The sequence below is a fragment of the Stenella coeruleoalba genome (assembly GCF_951394435.1).
Source record: "Stenella coeruleoalba genome assembly, chromosome: 14".
Classification (NCBI taxonomy): domain Eukaryota; kingdom Metazoa; phylum Chordata; class Mammalia; order Artiodactyla; family Delphinidae; genus Stenella; species Stenella coeruleoalba.
In genome coordinates, this window is record NC_137160.1 from 61,822,902 (window position 1) to 61,839,067 (window position 16,166).

A 16,166-nucleotide genomic window follows, 5' to 3' on the forward strand; every position below is an offset into this window, starting at 1 on the left:
CCTACAATGACTTGCAAAAATTATTACTCAGAATTCACTCTCTAGACTGAAAATTCACTATAACAAGTATGTGTGTACCTTCCAATAAAACAAATTACACTGTAGTCAAGATCAGGCAAAACATATATAAAATATATAAAAGGATACAGAGCTCCCAGTATTATTTCCTGACTTAAAACTAGTAAATCTAACGTAGAAGAAGAAACAACTTTATGCTTTAACTTGTAGTCTAAACCACTGAAGCCACACACAAGGAGTAGCACTGCTAAGTCATAATAAACTCTTCAATATGATATATAGCAACTTACTATGTACTGTAATACGCTACCTTTTATAAAATTTCAGGCAATTTTTATATTGGGGAAATACAGAACTGAAGCTATAATGTATAGGAGACCTTAACGATTTTCACAGCACATCCCAAGATCCCACTGTAACAAATATGACTACAGCATAAAATTTTCCACAAGAAAAAGCATATCTGACAAAAAGAAAAGAAAAAAAGTCTTTCAGAGATATTGAAGAGAGGGAGTAAAAGAGCTCATTCATTTTTCTGAGAGACTCACACCTCAGGACACCAGCTTCGTAATGTGTGAGATATTTGGAGCCTGAGAAACGTAATTTTTCAAATTTAAAAACTTGAAGAGTTTACACATTCATATGGATTCAAAACTCAAAAAGTATAGGGCATTTTATGTGATTTTTTTTGAAAAATATTTTTTTCTTCCAATAACAGAATTAAGTTGAAATATTCACTTAATTATTTCATAATGGTATTAAAGGCATATTATCAATTACATTGTAACAGTAGCGTGAACACTATATAACTGTACAAATGGCAGGTATTCATACTCTGTTTTCTGCATCATACTACACATTTTAGCATCTAATTATACTAACTCTTACACTCAATAAGTGTTGTGTTAAACCATTTTCCAACAGGTTTCCGTCTTTAAGTATTAGCTTCTTTGAGATCAATGATGTCATTACATACTACTTAAATGCCCTTAAGTAATAAATAAATAGTTACATTAATTCAATACACTAAGGGTCTATATATTAGTTCCCATCCACAGAACTTATTAAAATAAAAGTCTCTCTTTTCAAGCATTGTTATTGCAGTAACCTTACCTCTCGCTGTTTTCCTCCAGAGTATCTTGCATTTTAGAGGACAGTCCTGTATACCTGTCACTTGTCAGTTTTTCTTCTTCTAGGCCTATCCTGTTTCCGTTGTATATTTCAGTCATTATTTTGGTTGGTGAATGATCAAAAACAGGACATACATCTTCCTTAGAAAGTTCTTTCCACCGTTTCTAAGTAGGGAAATGAGAAACAAATGCAAACACTAAAGTTTTGACTTTTCTTAAATAAAATTTATGAAACTGAAATTCTATATTTAACTTAAGAAAACCCTGTGATGCTAACATATGAATGAAAAAGAAAAACGTGTTTTGTCATACCACTTCTAGCTACGTCTATTTTAAGTTGAATATTTAATAATAATAAAGTATTTTTAATAAATCTATCTATCTTAGTTGCGTTGGGTCTTCATTGCTGCACGTGGGCTTTCTCTAGTTGCGGTGAGTGGGGGCTACTCTTCGTTGTGGTGCATGGGCTTCTCAACGCAGTGGTTTCTCTTGTTGTGGAGCACAGGCTCTAGGCACACGGGTTTCAGTAGTTGTGGCACGTGGGCTCAGAAGTTGTGACTCGTGGGCTCTAGAGCACAGGCTCAGTAGTTGTGGCACACGAGCTTAGCTGCTCTGCGGCATGTGGGATCCTCCCGGACCAGGGCTTGAACCCGTGTCCCCTGCATTAGCAGGAGGATTCTGAACCACTGCGCCACCAGGAAAGTCCCAATAATAAAGCATTTAATATTGATGCACATCAGTATGTAGTTGAATACAATAATCTTAATAAAATGTAGTGACTTTGACCTCACCAAAATATTGGTCTTAGTAAGAAGATCTTCGCCAAAGTCAGACTGTGCCGTCTCCTAATCCAGAGGCATGTGCCTCTGGAAAAGTGACCAAGATGGCCCTTGAACGTGACCCAGTGTGCCCTGCTCATTGCCACTGTCCAGTTTAGCAGAGAACCAATGGTGAGACCTCCCAGCAGGTTCCTGCAGTGCCAGAGGCCTTCAAGTTGACTGTCCCCACCAGGTACACCAGCAGCCCAGGCAGTTGGCTGGACACTGGGTTGGGAAGACTCCTCAGCACGCCTGGACTTCAGATCAGGCAGGATTCAGACCAAGATGAAGAGACAGCCTATCTTCCTCCAATGAAACAGGACTGTCACCTGCCTTGGGACTTGTTGTGACTAATGAGATGACAAGCTAACGAGTAGCAGAGTCGGAATTTGAACCCCTCACAAGGCTCTGTATCTCGGAAATAATCATCAGTGTCAGACACCAGATAGTTTAAGTATCCAACAAAAATGTTAACTGTCTCCAGAATGCATGCTGGTCAATTCTTCATTGAGATCTAGTTACAGCAACTTGGCCTTATACTTGGACAAAACTCAACAATGTCAATAAACAAGATGATGCCAAAAACCAAGTCTTACTGGACCACTTCCCAGAATATGCAACAAATCCAGAATCTGTCAACAAGAAGAGTCAGCAGGAGGGTGGGGGAGAAAGAGAGATTTAATGCTAGTGAATTTTAAAAAGAAAAAACAAAGGGCAATGTCATTTTGCCAGGTCTCTGGGCAGCAAACTCACTCAACTTTGCCTCCCCTGTGACAAGCAGGCTCCAGGCTCACCTGCCTCGGCGGTGCTGCCGGTGCTGTCGACTGCGAGGCCGGGGACCCAGCACTGCCCCCGGCTCCCATTTGGAGCAGACGGGGCTGCTCACCTCCCCCGACTGCACACTCAGCTGAACCGCACTCACAGACCAATGCCCCCACACCATCCGCAACCCCACCCCCATTTCTCACTGAAGAAAGCCCCTCGAAGGAGCTGTAAAGTGATGTATTTAAACTCGAAACCCACTGTAATTTGTTAAAAGTATATATTTACTTATAACTTTATTAGTTGTGTATTATATGTGATTATCATCACAAACACAGTTACTGGTTTCAGATAACAGTCACTTTATTTTTTATTTTTTTTTTGTGGTACGCAGGCCTCTCACTGTTGTGCCTCTCCTGTTGCGGAGCACAGGCTCCGGACGTGCAGGCTCAGCGGCCATGGCTCATGGGCCCAGCCACTCCGCAGCATGTGGGATCTTCCCGAACCGGGGCACGAACCCGTGTCCCCTGTATCATCGGCAGGCGGACTCTCAACCACTGCGCCACCAGGGAAGCCCAACAGTCACTTTAGATGTGAATATTAACAGCTCTTCTTTGTCCTGGCAGGTTCTAAATCATTTTAAATCCACATATGCCAGAAATCTTCACAGGAAAACTAACATGAAACTGTAGCCAATAATGAAAACACCACTTGTATCCCGTAAATCTAGATTAAGACTGAAGGTGAAGACAGAGGCCCCCTTTAGGAAAAAGAACCAGAGATGAAGCTTGCACAGCATGGGTGCTTCTGGAAAGATGGCATCCCTCACCCCACTGCCATCAACTCACACTCGAAAAGCTTCCTTCTTTCTTCTTACAAATATTAATTTTCCCCAAAAATCAGAGGCAAAGGGGAGGAGGCAGATGTATGGAGAGAAAGACAGGTCCATAAACTGCCTATCACATCCTTGTATGTCCTATGAGACACTTTTTGGGACATGGGACAGAGTCATGCAGTTTGGGGTATCCACATTAACAAAGTAACTCTAGATCTTTGTAACAATAAAGTTTTATGATTTAAGATTTCAGGGAAATTTATTTCTCTGAGACTTCTGGTCTAAGCTAAGGTTCTAGTATAGCACTGTCCAATGAAATGTAATGCGAGCCACATATATAACTTTAAAAATGTCTAACAGCCACGTTTTAAAAAAAGATGAATTTTGACAAGATGTTTTATTTAATTCAACATTTAAAAATATTGTTATTTGAACATATAATCAACATTTTTTAAATTATTGAGATATTTTATACTTTTTCTCCCTATATTTGTACATCTTATACTTTAAGCAGAACTTGATTCAGACTGGCTACATCTCAACACTCAACAGAACACGTGGCTCCAGCATTAGACAGCAGGGTTCCAGAAGGAGAAAATATCTACATAAAATAAACAAGCCCATATGCATAAATACGCAGTCCTGGAAGAATACACACAGGCCTCAATGGTTACATATTTGGGGGGTGAGTTAGCGAGGACTTCTACTTTGTAAATGATATACTTTCACATTCTCTGAATTCTTTTATACTCAATATGTACTAATCAATTATCTAAAATTTTAAAAATTTCACAGCACCATATAAATTATTAGAGCCTTGCTAAGATCATTTCTGTGGAAACTGAGCCCTCCGAAAGGGTAACAGGCTTTCTGATCCTGAGCACTTGAAAAATACAGACATTTCCAACATCCCATCTGGACGGAGGCAGAGGACGCCTGGGTCTGTCTGAATGAGGGATAAAGGTGCTGAGTCAGAGATCTGATGGCCACACCGCACCAGATAAACTGGGGGAGAAAAAGTTCTTCCGAGCCACAAACTGCACTGTCACAACAATAGGGACCACACAAAAGCCCGTCCATAAAACTCACCTCTGTGGGGAAAACGATCTGCACAGGAAGCACATATATATTCTAAAACTAAAGGAACAAAACTTGAAAAAACATTAAGGTGGAGCAAGGGATAGTATCCAAAGGACAGCACACATTCCATAGAGTTAGTCTGTAAGAACAGCCAGGAAATTAGCAAGGAAGCAACAGAAGTGTGTGGGGAAAACCTCTGCATGTAAACTGGCAGACACAAGCCGAGATTAAAGAGAGACCTGTTCCTAATCCTGAACATCTGAGGTAACGTCGGAAGAGGGTCTCGTGCTTCACATACCAAGCACTTCACAGACTGACGTTTCTCTTCATTAAAAATTATTCTTTAGAGGGCTTCCTTGGTGGCGCAGTGGTTAAAAATCCACCTGCCAATGCAGGGGACACGGGTTCAAGCCCTGGTCTGGGAAGATCCCACATGCCACGGAGCAACTAAGCCCGTGAGCCACAACTACTGAACCTACGTGCCACAACTACTGAAGCCCGTGCGCCTAGAGCCCATGCTCTGCAACAGAGAAGCCACCGCAATGAAAAGCCCAAAGAAGAGTAGCCCCGGCTTGCCGCAACTAGAGAAAGCCCAGGCGCAGCAACGAAGACCCAACGCAGCCAAAAATAAATAAATAAATAATCTAATTAATTAAAAAAAATTATTCTATAATGCTAAAGATTTGGGGGGGAACCTTTTAAATAAAACTTAAAATTTTTATTGATAAATACAATAGATTGTCTTGAATAGTTAAAATAACACCAATGATCAGAACAAAAAAGTCAGCTGATAAATAAAATTTCTTAAGAATATTTAAATGTCTGTGTAATCCATACAACACTTAACTACTCATATCTCATTCCATCTTGACAGATGGTGTGATCTCAGTTATAAAGGAGAGCTTATTCAGAATATTCCTGCTTTGGCTAGTAATCACAGAAGCTGAAGAGGAAGCAAATGGTTCATGTAAGAGAAAAATAAAGAATTCCACCTGCTTATGTCCAATTCCATATGATCAGTTCAGACAAGAAACGGGTGTCTGTTGTTACTTCTGTTTCTATTTCACATGTTACGTTAGTACATAAACACAGATTTCTGATAATCAGTCTTTTAACTTAGCTTTTACAAATGTGGAATAAAAATACCTTCATGAGAATACAGCCACCAACCAGAGAAAAATAACATTCTCCTGAAATTTCATTACGTTTGCTGCAAGTACTCAAGTTGCTTGCTCATTGTTATAAAAGATGAAATACCTATGATATAAACTAAGTGTTCTTGTATAACTCCAGATCAGGTTTTTAATGGGGCAAAAGTAGCTAAATTTTCTGGTTATTTTAATGATGAAATGCTTAAACCCTCCTTTACAAGGAACCTTACTTTCTTTAATGAAATTGTGTCCCCACTCGGGCTTCTGAGTAACAGGCAGGATTTAACATGAGGCTGGGGTACACAGGAGGAGGGGGGCATACATTTTACAATCTTAGGGGCCAGCTGGATTCACCACATTAATGTAAACATGCTTTTTTGGAAGGAAGGGAGAAGACACATGCATAAACAGAGTGCAGCTATGTGATGCAAATCGTATTTGATACACAGTTTACCTGTATACTTGAATCTCCCTTTATAAACTTTGCTCCTTCTATTATAGTCATGTATGAAAATCTGAGTTGATCTGGTGTCTGAATCAGCCCCATTCGGTATTTTCTCATATTCAGTAACAGTTGTTTAATATTAATATTGTCTCCTTTTTCCATCTGCAAGAAAGGTAAACATTGTTCAAGCCTTTTGTTGTTAGGAGTCCAGGAAAGAGAAGCAGTACAGGAAAACCGCTAAGAGCAAGTTAGGACAGGTTGCCCGTCTGCCCCATCCAGGCAGCAGAGGGAGGACTCCTGGCCCTTCAGCTAACTCACAGCTGGCTCCAACCAACAGGAATCTCATTCACTCTGGCTAGTGGTTGTTCGAAGGGAGGATTTATGGCCCATTCTGGCTTAATGTAAGGATAAATACATCGAGATTAGTGCCTTTCTTTTTTAAGAACGTCTTGGCAGGAGTAAATCTTTTCGTTCGGCGCCTTCACGTCTGTGTGTGGCAGCCACTTGAGGGTGCTGGAGCAGAAAGGCGGAAACAGCCAGACCCACAAGGACACCGTGGGGCCGCTGCACCAGCTGGGGCTGGATCCACACACCCCCACCCCAACCAGAAAAGAGAACAGCTGTTGAAGTTAAATTTGGCAGGGAACAGGGAAACACACGATCCAGTTTTAGTATTTACCATTAACAGAACAGATGCTTAGAGTTCTTAAACACGTCAAAGTTAACATAACAAGCCGCTTTTGACTGAAGTATAGGATATTAGGCAGAGTGGTAACACAGTAGACGTGCTAAGATACCCTCCCATCAACCTAAAGGGAGGAAAGGCACAGGCCGGTACCCAGGCTGGGGCTGGGAAGGCTGGTGGAGAAAGAACACAGCCCTCAGGCACAACAGGAACCTCAGGGAATGATATTAAAACCCACACTCACCGAGGGCTTAGAAAGTGTTCTAAATGCACTCATCCACTTAATTCTTATGACAGTCCTGGGAGGAGAATACTCTCACTCTCTGCAGTTTGTAAATAAGGAAACTAAGGCAAGAAAGAATTCAATATTATCTACCAACTGATGTTTGAAAAATAAGAAGGGCGGGGGAGAGAACCCATCATTTAGGTAACAAAAGCTACCAGGAAAAGTCTCCTTCGAGAGCTCTAGAATTATCTTGGATGCAGCCCCACCAGTCACAGCAAGAGGCAGCTGAAAAGATGTGAATGAGAGTTTTTGGTTTTTCTAAAAGAAGGCAGAAGTTCAAGTTTGAAAAACACAGTTCTGGGATCCTGACAGTCGAGCTTACTTCTGCCAGTGGAAACAATAAAAAGGTACAGAAGACTGAAACGAGGTCACTTACCAGAACAAGACAAGTGTCCACCAGAGAAAAGGTGCCTGACCGCCCGATGCCGGCACTACAGTGGATCACCGCAGGCCCGTGTTCAGGATTCAAAGAGCCAGACTCTCGCACTTTAAATAAGAAATTGAGAAATGAAGCTGGTGATTCAGGGACTCCGAAATCTGGCCAGGTAGTATAATGAAAGTGAGATATTGTTCTGGTTTCACCACTCTAAAAAGTGAAAATCAAGGGGGGAAATGTTAGTTCTGAGTTTTTTCTTTTAACAGCCTACTGCAGAAAGATGTGTTTTGTGTAATGTACCATGATTTTTCATTTGGTTTTTGATAATCACATACACAAGTATGGGAAGATTTTCTTTAGGAGAATTTGGAATATATTAATAATAACTAACACTTCTGTAACACTTATTATTTTATAAGCATGTTTTAGGCTTTTTATGTATTAACTCAACCCATACAACAATCCTATTAAAACCTATTTTCCAGATGAGAAAACTGAGGCGAAGGGTTAAGTAATGCACCCAAGGTCACACATCAGAAAATGGCAGAGGCAGGATTAGAGCAGCACTTGGGTTCCCAACCACTGACCTGCACCATACATGCTGCCAGGATTTTCTTTAATTCATACATCATGATGAGTGGATTCTATTCTATTTTTTAAAATCTCTACCAGTTTAATTTTACATTCTTTAATGGTTTCTTTTTTAAGAATTTCAAAGTTTTAAAAAATATAATGTTCCCCATTATATGAGTTATCTTTTAGATTCTGCTATCCAGGCACAGAGGAACAACTCAAGAATTAATTTAAAGAAACAATCTTTACATTTTTAACTGAAATTGCTCTCCTAATTGCTGCTTTTCCCCATGGTAACAATTTCCAATCCTAGAACTGCTGACACGGCTTTGCTGATGTGCGAACATGATTTACCAACATGCTAAGTGTTTCCTGTCTCGTAAAGCCTGCCTGGCACTCACCACCACTTCCTGGACATTCTCAACGACCTTTATTTCTGACTAACTCATTATGAAAACGTTCCTTGGCTTTTGCCAAAGGCCCTCTGCCCCCAGGAGCACTTCTCTGCCTTCTGCTCTTCATTCACAGAGGGAGCGGCAACCGCTAACACATCTTTGCACAATGTTTCAGCTTTAATTACAGGACTATTTTGGAAGGAGCCACAGAAGCAGCATAAAAAACCCTGATTTTTTTAACGGTTACTTTTACAGCATCTACCTTTCAATACAAATTTACAAAATTAAACTTAGCTTTCTTTTTTTAAAAAACAGTATTTCCCTTTTTTCAGTACAGATTAAGACTCCTAAGTCCCAGACTCAGTTATATGAGGTACAGCACTGATAAAATACAGTGCAGAAGTTAAAAAAAATTTTTAATTATACGCATTTAGTGACTAATTTTTCTTGACATCCAGCTTTCATAATTCCAAGTACACTGTGATCCATAGGTTCTCAGTACACTGAAGGCACTAGAAGATTTCTTATTACTAATTAAAATGCTCATTGCGATTATTAAAATTCAAAACATTTCCTTTTAAATTCCAAATTAATTATGCTAAGTGAAAGCAACAGACTCTAAAGGCTGTATACTGTACGATTCCATTTACATGACAGCATGGAAAAGACAAAATTATAGGAATTGAAACCAGCCCAGTGGTAGCCAGGAGCTGAGAGTGGGGCCGGGCTGACTGTACACAGGCAGCATGAGGAACGTGCGCATGCGCATGCATGCGCGTGTGTATCTAGGGGATGGTGACAGAACTGTTCTTTATTTTGACTGGGCAGGTGGTGACACGAATGCACTGTCAAAACTCAGACCTATACATCAAAAAGATTGTATCTTACTGTATGTAAAAACAGCGTTTAAAACATTCCAAATTAAGGAGGCTAAACTGTAGCTTCCTTCTAGAAAACCGTAAATGGCAGCCATCTGATACCCACACAGGACTGGGGTCCTAAGTCCTTTCCTCCAACAGCCCAGGCACACGGTTAACTCAACCGCATCTTCCTTTAAATGGGGCCTCAGATTCCAGTGGGTGTCTTTAACCCTCTCCCCCGACAGCAGCCCTGCTGCAGTCCTCAGCCACCACGCTGTGCTGACCATACACAGAGGCCCAGCCCTGGTCCACATGGGCCTCAGCCAGGTCCAGGTGGACCTGCTGGAGGTCCCAGGCCTAGGAGGGGTGGTGCCAGGGCCCTGCTCCCAGGGAAGTGTTCCCTAGGGTGTGGCCTATACAATGTAGGTTCAACTATGCATCACCTCCTGGCCCAAAACCTACAGTTACCCCACAATCCTGGGCAACTACTTGCTTTTTCTTTGCTTATATGGTTTTGGCTCAAGACTAGTGGCCTCTATTTCTTTCAAATTCAGGTCACACTGTCTGGGATGCTCAAAGCCAGTTTCCAGAAATGCTCACCACTGTATAATACAGTCTTTCTCATGAATAGATTTTTGAAAATCCATCTTTTTCTTCCGTGTAGGACCAGACTAAATAACTTCTTAGAGGTTAATTTTGTATTAATTCACTCCTACTGAAACAAGATTCAAAAAACTTAGTTCACAAAAATCACATAATTCCCAAAGGGCCACAGAAGTAATAAGATCCATATGTTTACTACTCTGGTATAAAAAAAAGTTTATATGGGGCTTCCCTGGTGGCGCAGTGGTTGAGAGTTCATCTGCTGATGCAGGGGACACGGGTTCATGCCCCGGTCCGGGAAGATCCCACGTGCCGCGGAGCGGCTAGGCCCATGAGCCATGGCCGCTGAGCCTGCGCATCCGGAGTCTGTGCTCCACAGCGGGAGAGGCCCGCGTACCGCAAGAAAAAAAAAAGTTTATATGAAGGATTGGATACCTTTTCCCTCTTTTTCATGCTTGAAAAAAAACGAGAATGGGGGGAAAGGGTTCCAAAGCATACAGAGCTAAAACAAAATTCATCTTTATTCCGAACAGTCTCTACATTTAGACTCTACAGTTTCTGACAAACTCCTAGTTTCAAACAGCAGACTCACCCTTCCCTCCTGCTCGGTCACCAAGCCCCTCAGTCCTGCTGTGACAACCAGTCAGCTCCGTCCCTTCTCACTGCCAACCCTCACACCCCACTCCAGCCGGTCTGCACACACCTGCCCAGTTTTCTCCATAAGGCACTACATCATGGACACCACCCTCTGCACAAAGATGTCAGCAGTTCACCATTCTTCTTAGGGCAAAATCTCATTTACATTTATTTGAAGAATTTTAAATGTAACGTCTTTGAATCAGATAACAAGCTCATGGTCCATGGAGGCCAGGAAGCTAAACTATGAGCTGAGTAGGTACAAGAGCTGAGAGCCTGGGGGTAATTTAAGTGTGCGCTGTCTAGAGCCATTCAAATGCAAGTTAACTATAATTGTTATCAATATGAGTAAGACTATAAATGTTCTAATTATTACTTAAAAATCTATACAGCTCTACAGCCCTAGGCCCAATTTTCACACTTAAGGCACAGAAAGAAGGTAGCAAGATTGTTTCCAAGAATTTCACAAGCCCCAGTTCCATCACCTGTAAATGGGGTTTAAGAAAGTACTGATCTCACAAGGCTGCTGTGAAGGGTAAACAAGGCAACACCTGCACGTGGTGGCATGTGAAGAGATGCGGTGATCTCTGACACAATGACACACTCGCTGCTGCCTTTACCGCGGCCCCTGATCCGCTCCCATCAACTGTAACCTCTCCACATTTCCAACCTCCTCACCTGTGTTTCCGCTCCACCTGGAGAGAAGCAAGCTTGTCGACCCCGCCTCCCTTGAGGTCACTGCCCTAGTTCAGTCCCTCACCAGCTCCTGCAGGATCCCGTACTGGCCGTGTTAAATACGTGGTCACCATAACTCACTCTGGAAGATGACCGGAACTCCCAGGTGGGGAGGGGAGGAGAGCACCAGGGCAGGGGGCAAGGGGCTTGGGTTCTAAGCAGGGGGCAGGGCAACGCCCAAGGCATGGTCGCGAGAGGCAAGCCGCGGGCCGGCCGGGGACTCCTGTACTGGCCACGGGAGGGCTTCCCAGACCCCGGTGGAAGGACCAAGCCGTGTTTCAGGACAAGCACTCAGGTGTGGGGTGGTGAACAGGGTACTTGGTGCAAATGCAGAGGGGGTACAAGGGCAACAGGTAAGGACCCTGCCCATGGGGAGCTGAAAACCTTGTTATGACGTCAAAATGTACACATGCGCAAGTGCTGCACAAGCTGGGAAATGGTAAAATTTAAATTATGAAGAGAAGCGTAAGAAGATCCTAGCTGTTAGGAGTGAATGCATCACAGGTACATTAAGTGACTGAAGTGAGAAATGGGCACAAGCTGGACAGAAGAGTGCACAGGACATAAACAGACAGGAGAGGAGGACACCCGGGTGGCATCTAACCCTGCTCTGGGCAAATCTAGAGGCAGAGAAACAGAACTCAGCATGAAAACAGCCTTCCTGGAACTTGATACACATAAAGCTGGTCGAGGACACTACTGAAAATGGTGAAGGCCAACTAAACAGAAAAGCTCAAAAGACAAGTTCTCCAGATGACCTGGGATTTTAAAAGCCCCTCAAAACTATCTTCATAGCTTAAGCCACAAGGCCCCTTTTAAAAGCAGACATGGAATCTCTTCACGTGGGGCCAGAAGTTCAAACTCTGAGCTCTCATCACGACGCTGGAAAGGGCAGCTGGTGCTTTACTGCCCACCAGACATGAAGTCTCTATGGAGCAGGGCCTGACAGGAGGCAGCTCTGGCCCCAGATCTGTTAAAAGGCACAGCCAGACTCCTTTAGAAGCAACCTGGTCCTCTGAAACTCAGGAACCTCCACCCAGACCTGCAGGTGAGGCCGGCTGTCCCTCCCCTACTTCATCATCAACTTCTCTCCTGCAGCGCGTCCTCCGCTGCCCTGGCTCCTGCAGCCCTTCCCAACTCCAAGGGAGCCGCTGACAACAGGAGACCCCACACTGAGTCTGAGGCACTGTCAGAGCATTAATTCACTCGATCATCGTAACAACCCTACAAGGCAGGTGCGTCATCATCCTCGTTTTGCAGATGAGAAAACGGAGGCACAGAGGTTAAATAATGGGACCAGTCACACAGCCAGGAGTGGTAGAGCTCGGATTTAAACTCAGGCCACATGGTTCCTGAGTCTAAATACTTAACCAAATGCAATTCTGTCTCTCCTACTGAAACGCTACTTTATTCTTCTAACACAACCAAATGCAATTCTGTCTTTCCTACTGAAACATTACTTTATTCTTCTAACACTCCTAGCTTTTACTAAAGATTGTAAAATAGAACATAAACTGTTGCTATTTAATTATGGTGTACTCTGAACCCAGGGCAGTAAGAAATCACACAATTGCCAGCAATTAAAACGTAGGGGTTGGCCTGCTCCCAGGGCGGCCTCAACTTCAGAAACTTTAGAACCAAGGATCTTCCTTTACAACAATCAGCATCTTTTTCAAAAGACTTGGTCACATCTCATTAGAAGTTAGGAGATCTGGATTTGAGTTCTGGTTTTTCACTTATTAACTGAGTAATCTATTTATGGAAAAAAATCCATTAACCTCATGGATTTTCAGGTTATTTTTTTTTTAAGTATGAAAACCAGGGATATTAAGAATATTTACTCTGTCCACATTTTAGGAAGACTGTAGGACAAATGATACATATGTGAAAATACTTTGCAAAGTGATAAAGAAAATACAAAAGTTATTCTATCTTATTATTTGAGGTGTAATCAATGCTCAGGACAGAGAAAAACACCTATGCCCACCTCCTTCTAAATCAATTTTAATGCCACAAGCAGAGGAGGTACCTGGGATCAGTAAACACCATGAGAAGATGATTCCAAGACCCATGAGAACTTTATGGAAACGCAGCTCTGTTTCTGGGAATTAGCACTGGACAACCCAGGACCAAGTAGTAGCTGATGTATTTCAATGCAGCTTAAGATACATGCAAATGTATGTATGTTTGTATGTATGTTTGGAATCACTGGTGCAAAATAAATACAGTGAGGAGATTCATAAAGAAGCCTCCTCCCTGGATGACCTAAGAGATCCCATAATAAGCTTAGCTATGAAAGTCATGGAAGCTGGACCTGGCCCGAAGCACTCGGCACACATCTGTACTTATAGTACGTAATAAAAAACAGAGAGGTGTTTCAGGAGATCAACCATAAAAGGTACTTCTGCATATCTAAAAAGTGTATATATCTCCCTTCGCTACAAAGCTTTTTTTTTTTTGGTTAATGATCACACGTTAATCACTCAATTCACTTAATAGTTAACTAAAACAGTATCTCACTTTAGACTAGATACATTCCCGAAGCCATTTTTGGGCAAACATTTTCCTATTTTGTAGTTTTTCTAGTTTCTGAGAGCATCTCAGAATCACTCTTATTTCATATTTTCTAGGCAAAGAGGTAAGTGGGAAGAGGGAAGAAGTATCTCAATCTTCAGCCTGACAACAGCAGGCTCACAACCCACCCTGTACCTGTATCTCAACCAAGTACCAGGAACGAGTCTTATATTTCTGGAAAAAAATCCAAGTAAATGTTCTTGAGACCATATGGTAAATTTACTTCACCATTTTCACCAGTTCAATAAAGACAAATTTCCGTGTGACTAATCCCTTGAATTAACAACACTCTCAACAGTAGTAAGTATCAGAGCTGGCGTTTACAGGGTACCTGGTCTGTGTTAGTGCCTCTGCACACACACCCTCACCCGACCCCACAACGGCCCTGAGAGGGAGGCACCACCATCTCCATCCCGCAGATGAGGACAGACTTCAGGAGGTCTGGGAGCAGATACACTAAGTAGCAGAGCTGGATGTGAATCCAGGTTGGCCTGATTCTAAAGCCCTCTCTCTTAATCCCCGACTAATTTTAGTAAGTTATTCTGAATCCTCAAATATTTACCTGAACTTTAAAATTCTTAGTTTCTAAGGTTTCTTGAGAGTCCTCAGAGAGCTACCACATACAGGAACAAAATCTATAAGGAAAAGGTTATGGCTGTACACTATTATAGGTTATTATTGAAATGAATGGACTGCCGCAAACTTCATATCTAAGAACAAGGAATAATCCTTAAAATCATCATATAAAGCCCCATAGTTTGGGCATGAAAAGTCTTACATTGGTGTTTCCTAACTGCAGCAGATGGACTGTATAATAGGACTTCACGTCTTCCGACAGGAACTTCACACTGAAGCCTGTTTCCTTAAACAGCATCTCTCGGTCATCCTTTGTCGGCCAGTACTGTGCACATTTAACCTAAATTTAAGAATTTAGGTTAATGCATATGACTTTTTTTAGTTTATAGACATAATGAAACCATAAAAAGCTGGAAAGGAAAACAAACCACACACATGCTATATATTTTTCAAGTACCCAAATCTAAGAACAGTCACACTACGTTTGATGTTTAATGTATTTTAATAAGATTGACATCTTACAAAAGCAGGTTTGTAAAATGTTCCTCTAACTTATACACTAAAAAAAAACCCATAAACAGATATCATGTTCATAAAATGAAAATCAATTAGTCATTTCTAAAGCAGGGTAACGTATATTTTATCATCATACTGGCATTCACACTATTTTTCTATAAATATCAAACTCTTACAAGAATCTTATCTTCAATCAGTATTGAAAAGGCTTTATTTTACAAGTATTTTCCATAAATACCCGTTAATCTGCTACTAAATACTACTACATATCTAGAAATAACATTACATACCTATTTACTAAAATTAAGTCGGGGAAAGAATTAGAAGATAAGCTCCCTTTACCTAGAGTTGTTACCTTTTGGCAGAACTATTGACATGGAATTTGTATTTGTGACAATAAAAACATCTTCCCAAAAGCCAAATTATGAGGCCAGCAGGCTGAGGTAAGGTGAGCTAGAGTCATTTCATTAGGAAAAAACACCAGAAAAACATCCTTGTAAAATATGGCCATTTCTCCTTTTCGAAATCACAAATAGCTACAAATAACAAACAATAAAAATGCTTCCAAAACAAATGAATACTATGAGCTGACACTTCAAAAGGTCAGCTTAAAGACATTTAAAAAATGGCACAAGAAGTGAAAGAGCATAAATTTGAACAACTCAGAAATGAGGTGACAGAAAAGAAAAAAGATTCAGAAATAACAGAACACATTTCATCAACAAAGACTAATTAATTAAACTAGGGAAAAGAGATGTGACTAAGCACAACAGATGATGCCTTAAGAGAAAAAGGAGGACATTTTTAAAATAAAAAAAGAAATGAAGAGAGAGACAAATAGGATTAGAGAAAATGTGACAACCATAAAAAATAAGCAAGAAAATCTAACACATGTATAATAGGAGGACCCAAGAAAAGAACACCAAAGCAAGCAAGGGAACAGAATAAATGTCAACGAGTATAATTAAATAAATTTTTCTTTAAAGAAAGAAAAAATGTCTGAAATCACATACTGAAAAAGCACTCTATGCCCCTGGACAAACTGACCCAGAACGACCAACACAGAAATATTTTGGTAAAATTATTGGGATTTGAAGGAAAAAAATCCTTTG

The 16,166-nt window shown here is 41.3% G+C and overlaps 1 protein-coding gene across 4 annotated transcripts in view; it reads right to left on the reverse strand.

Moving 5' to 3' along the window:
- Positions 1-16,166, reverse strand: part of PTPN2 (protein tyrosine phosphatase non-receptor type 2) — a 76,065-nt gene that overhangs the window by 9,213 nt on the left and 50,686 nt on the right. For all 4 annotated transcript variants that reach the window (XM_079943552.1, XM_079943551.1, XM_079943554.1 and 1 more), the window contains exons 5-8: positions 14,741-14,878; positions 7,587-7,796; positions 6,249-6,401; positions 1,132-1,313 (exon numbers count right to left, since the gene is read on the reverse strand). In XM_079943552.1, coding sequence (XP_079799678.1) covers positions 1,132-1,313; positions 6,249-6,401; positions 7,587-7,796; positions 14,741-14,878 — 683 coding nt within the window. The remainder of the gene's footprint in view (positions 1-1,131; positions 1,314-6,248; positions 6,402-7,586; positions 7,797-14,740; positions 14,879-16,166) is intronic.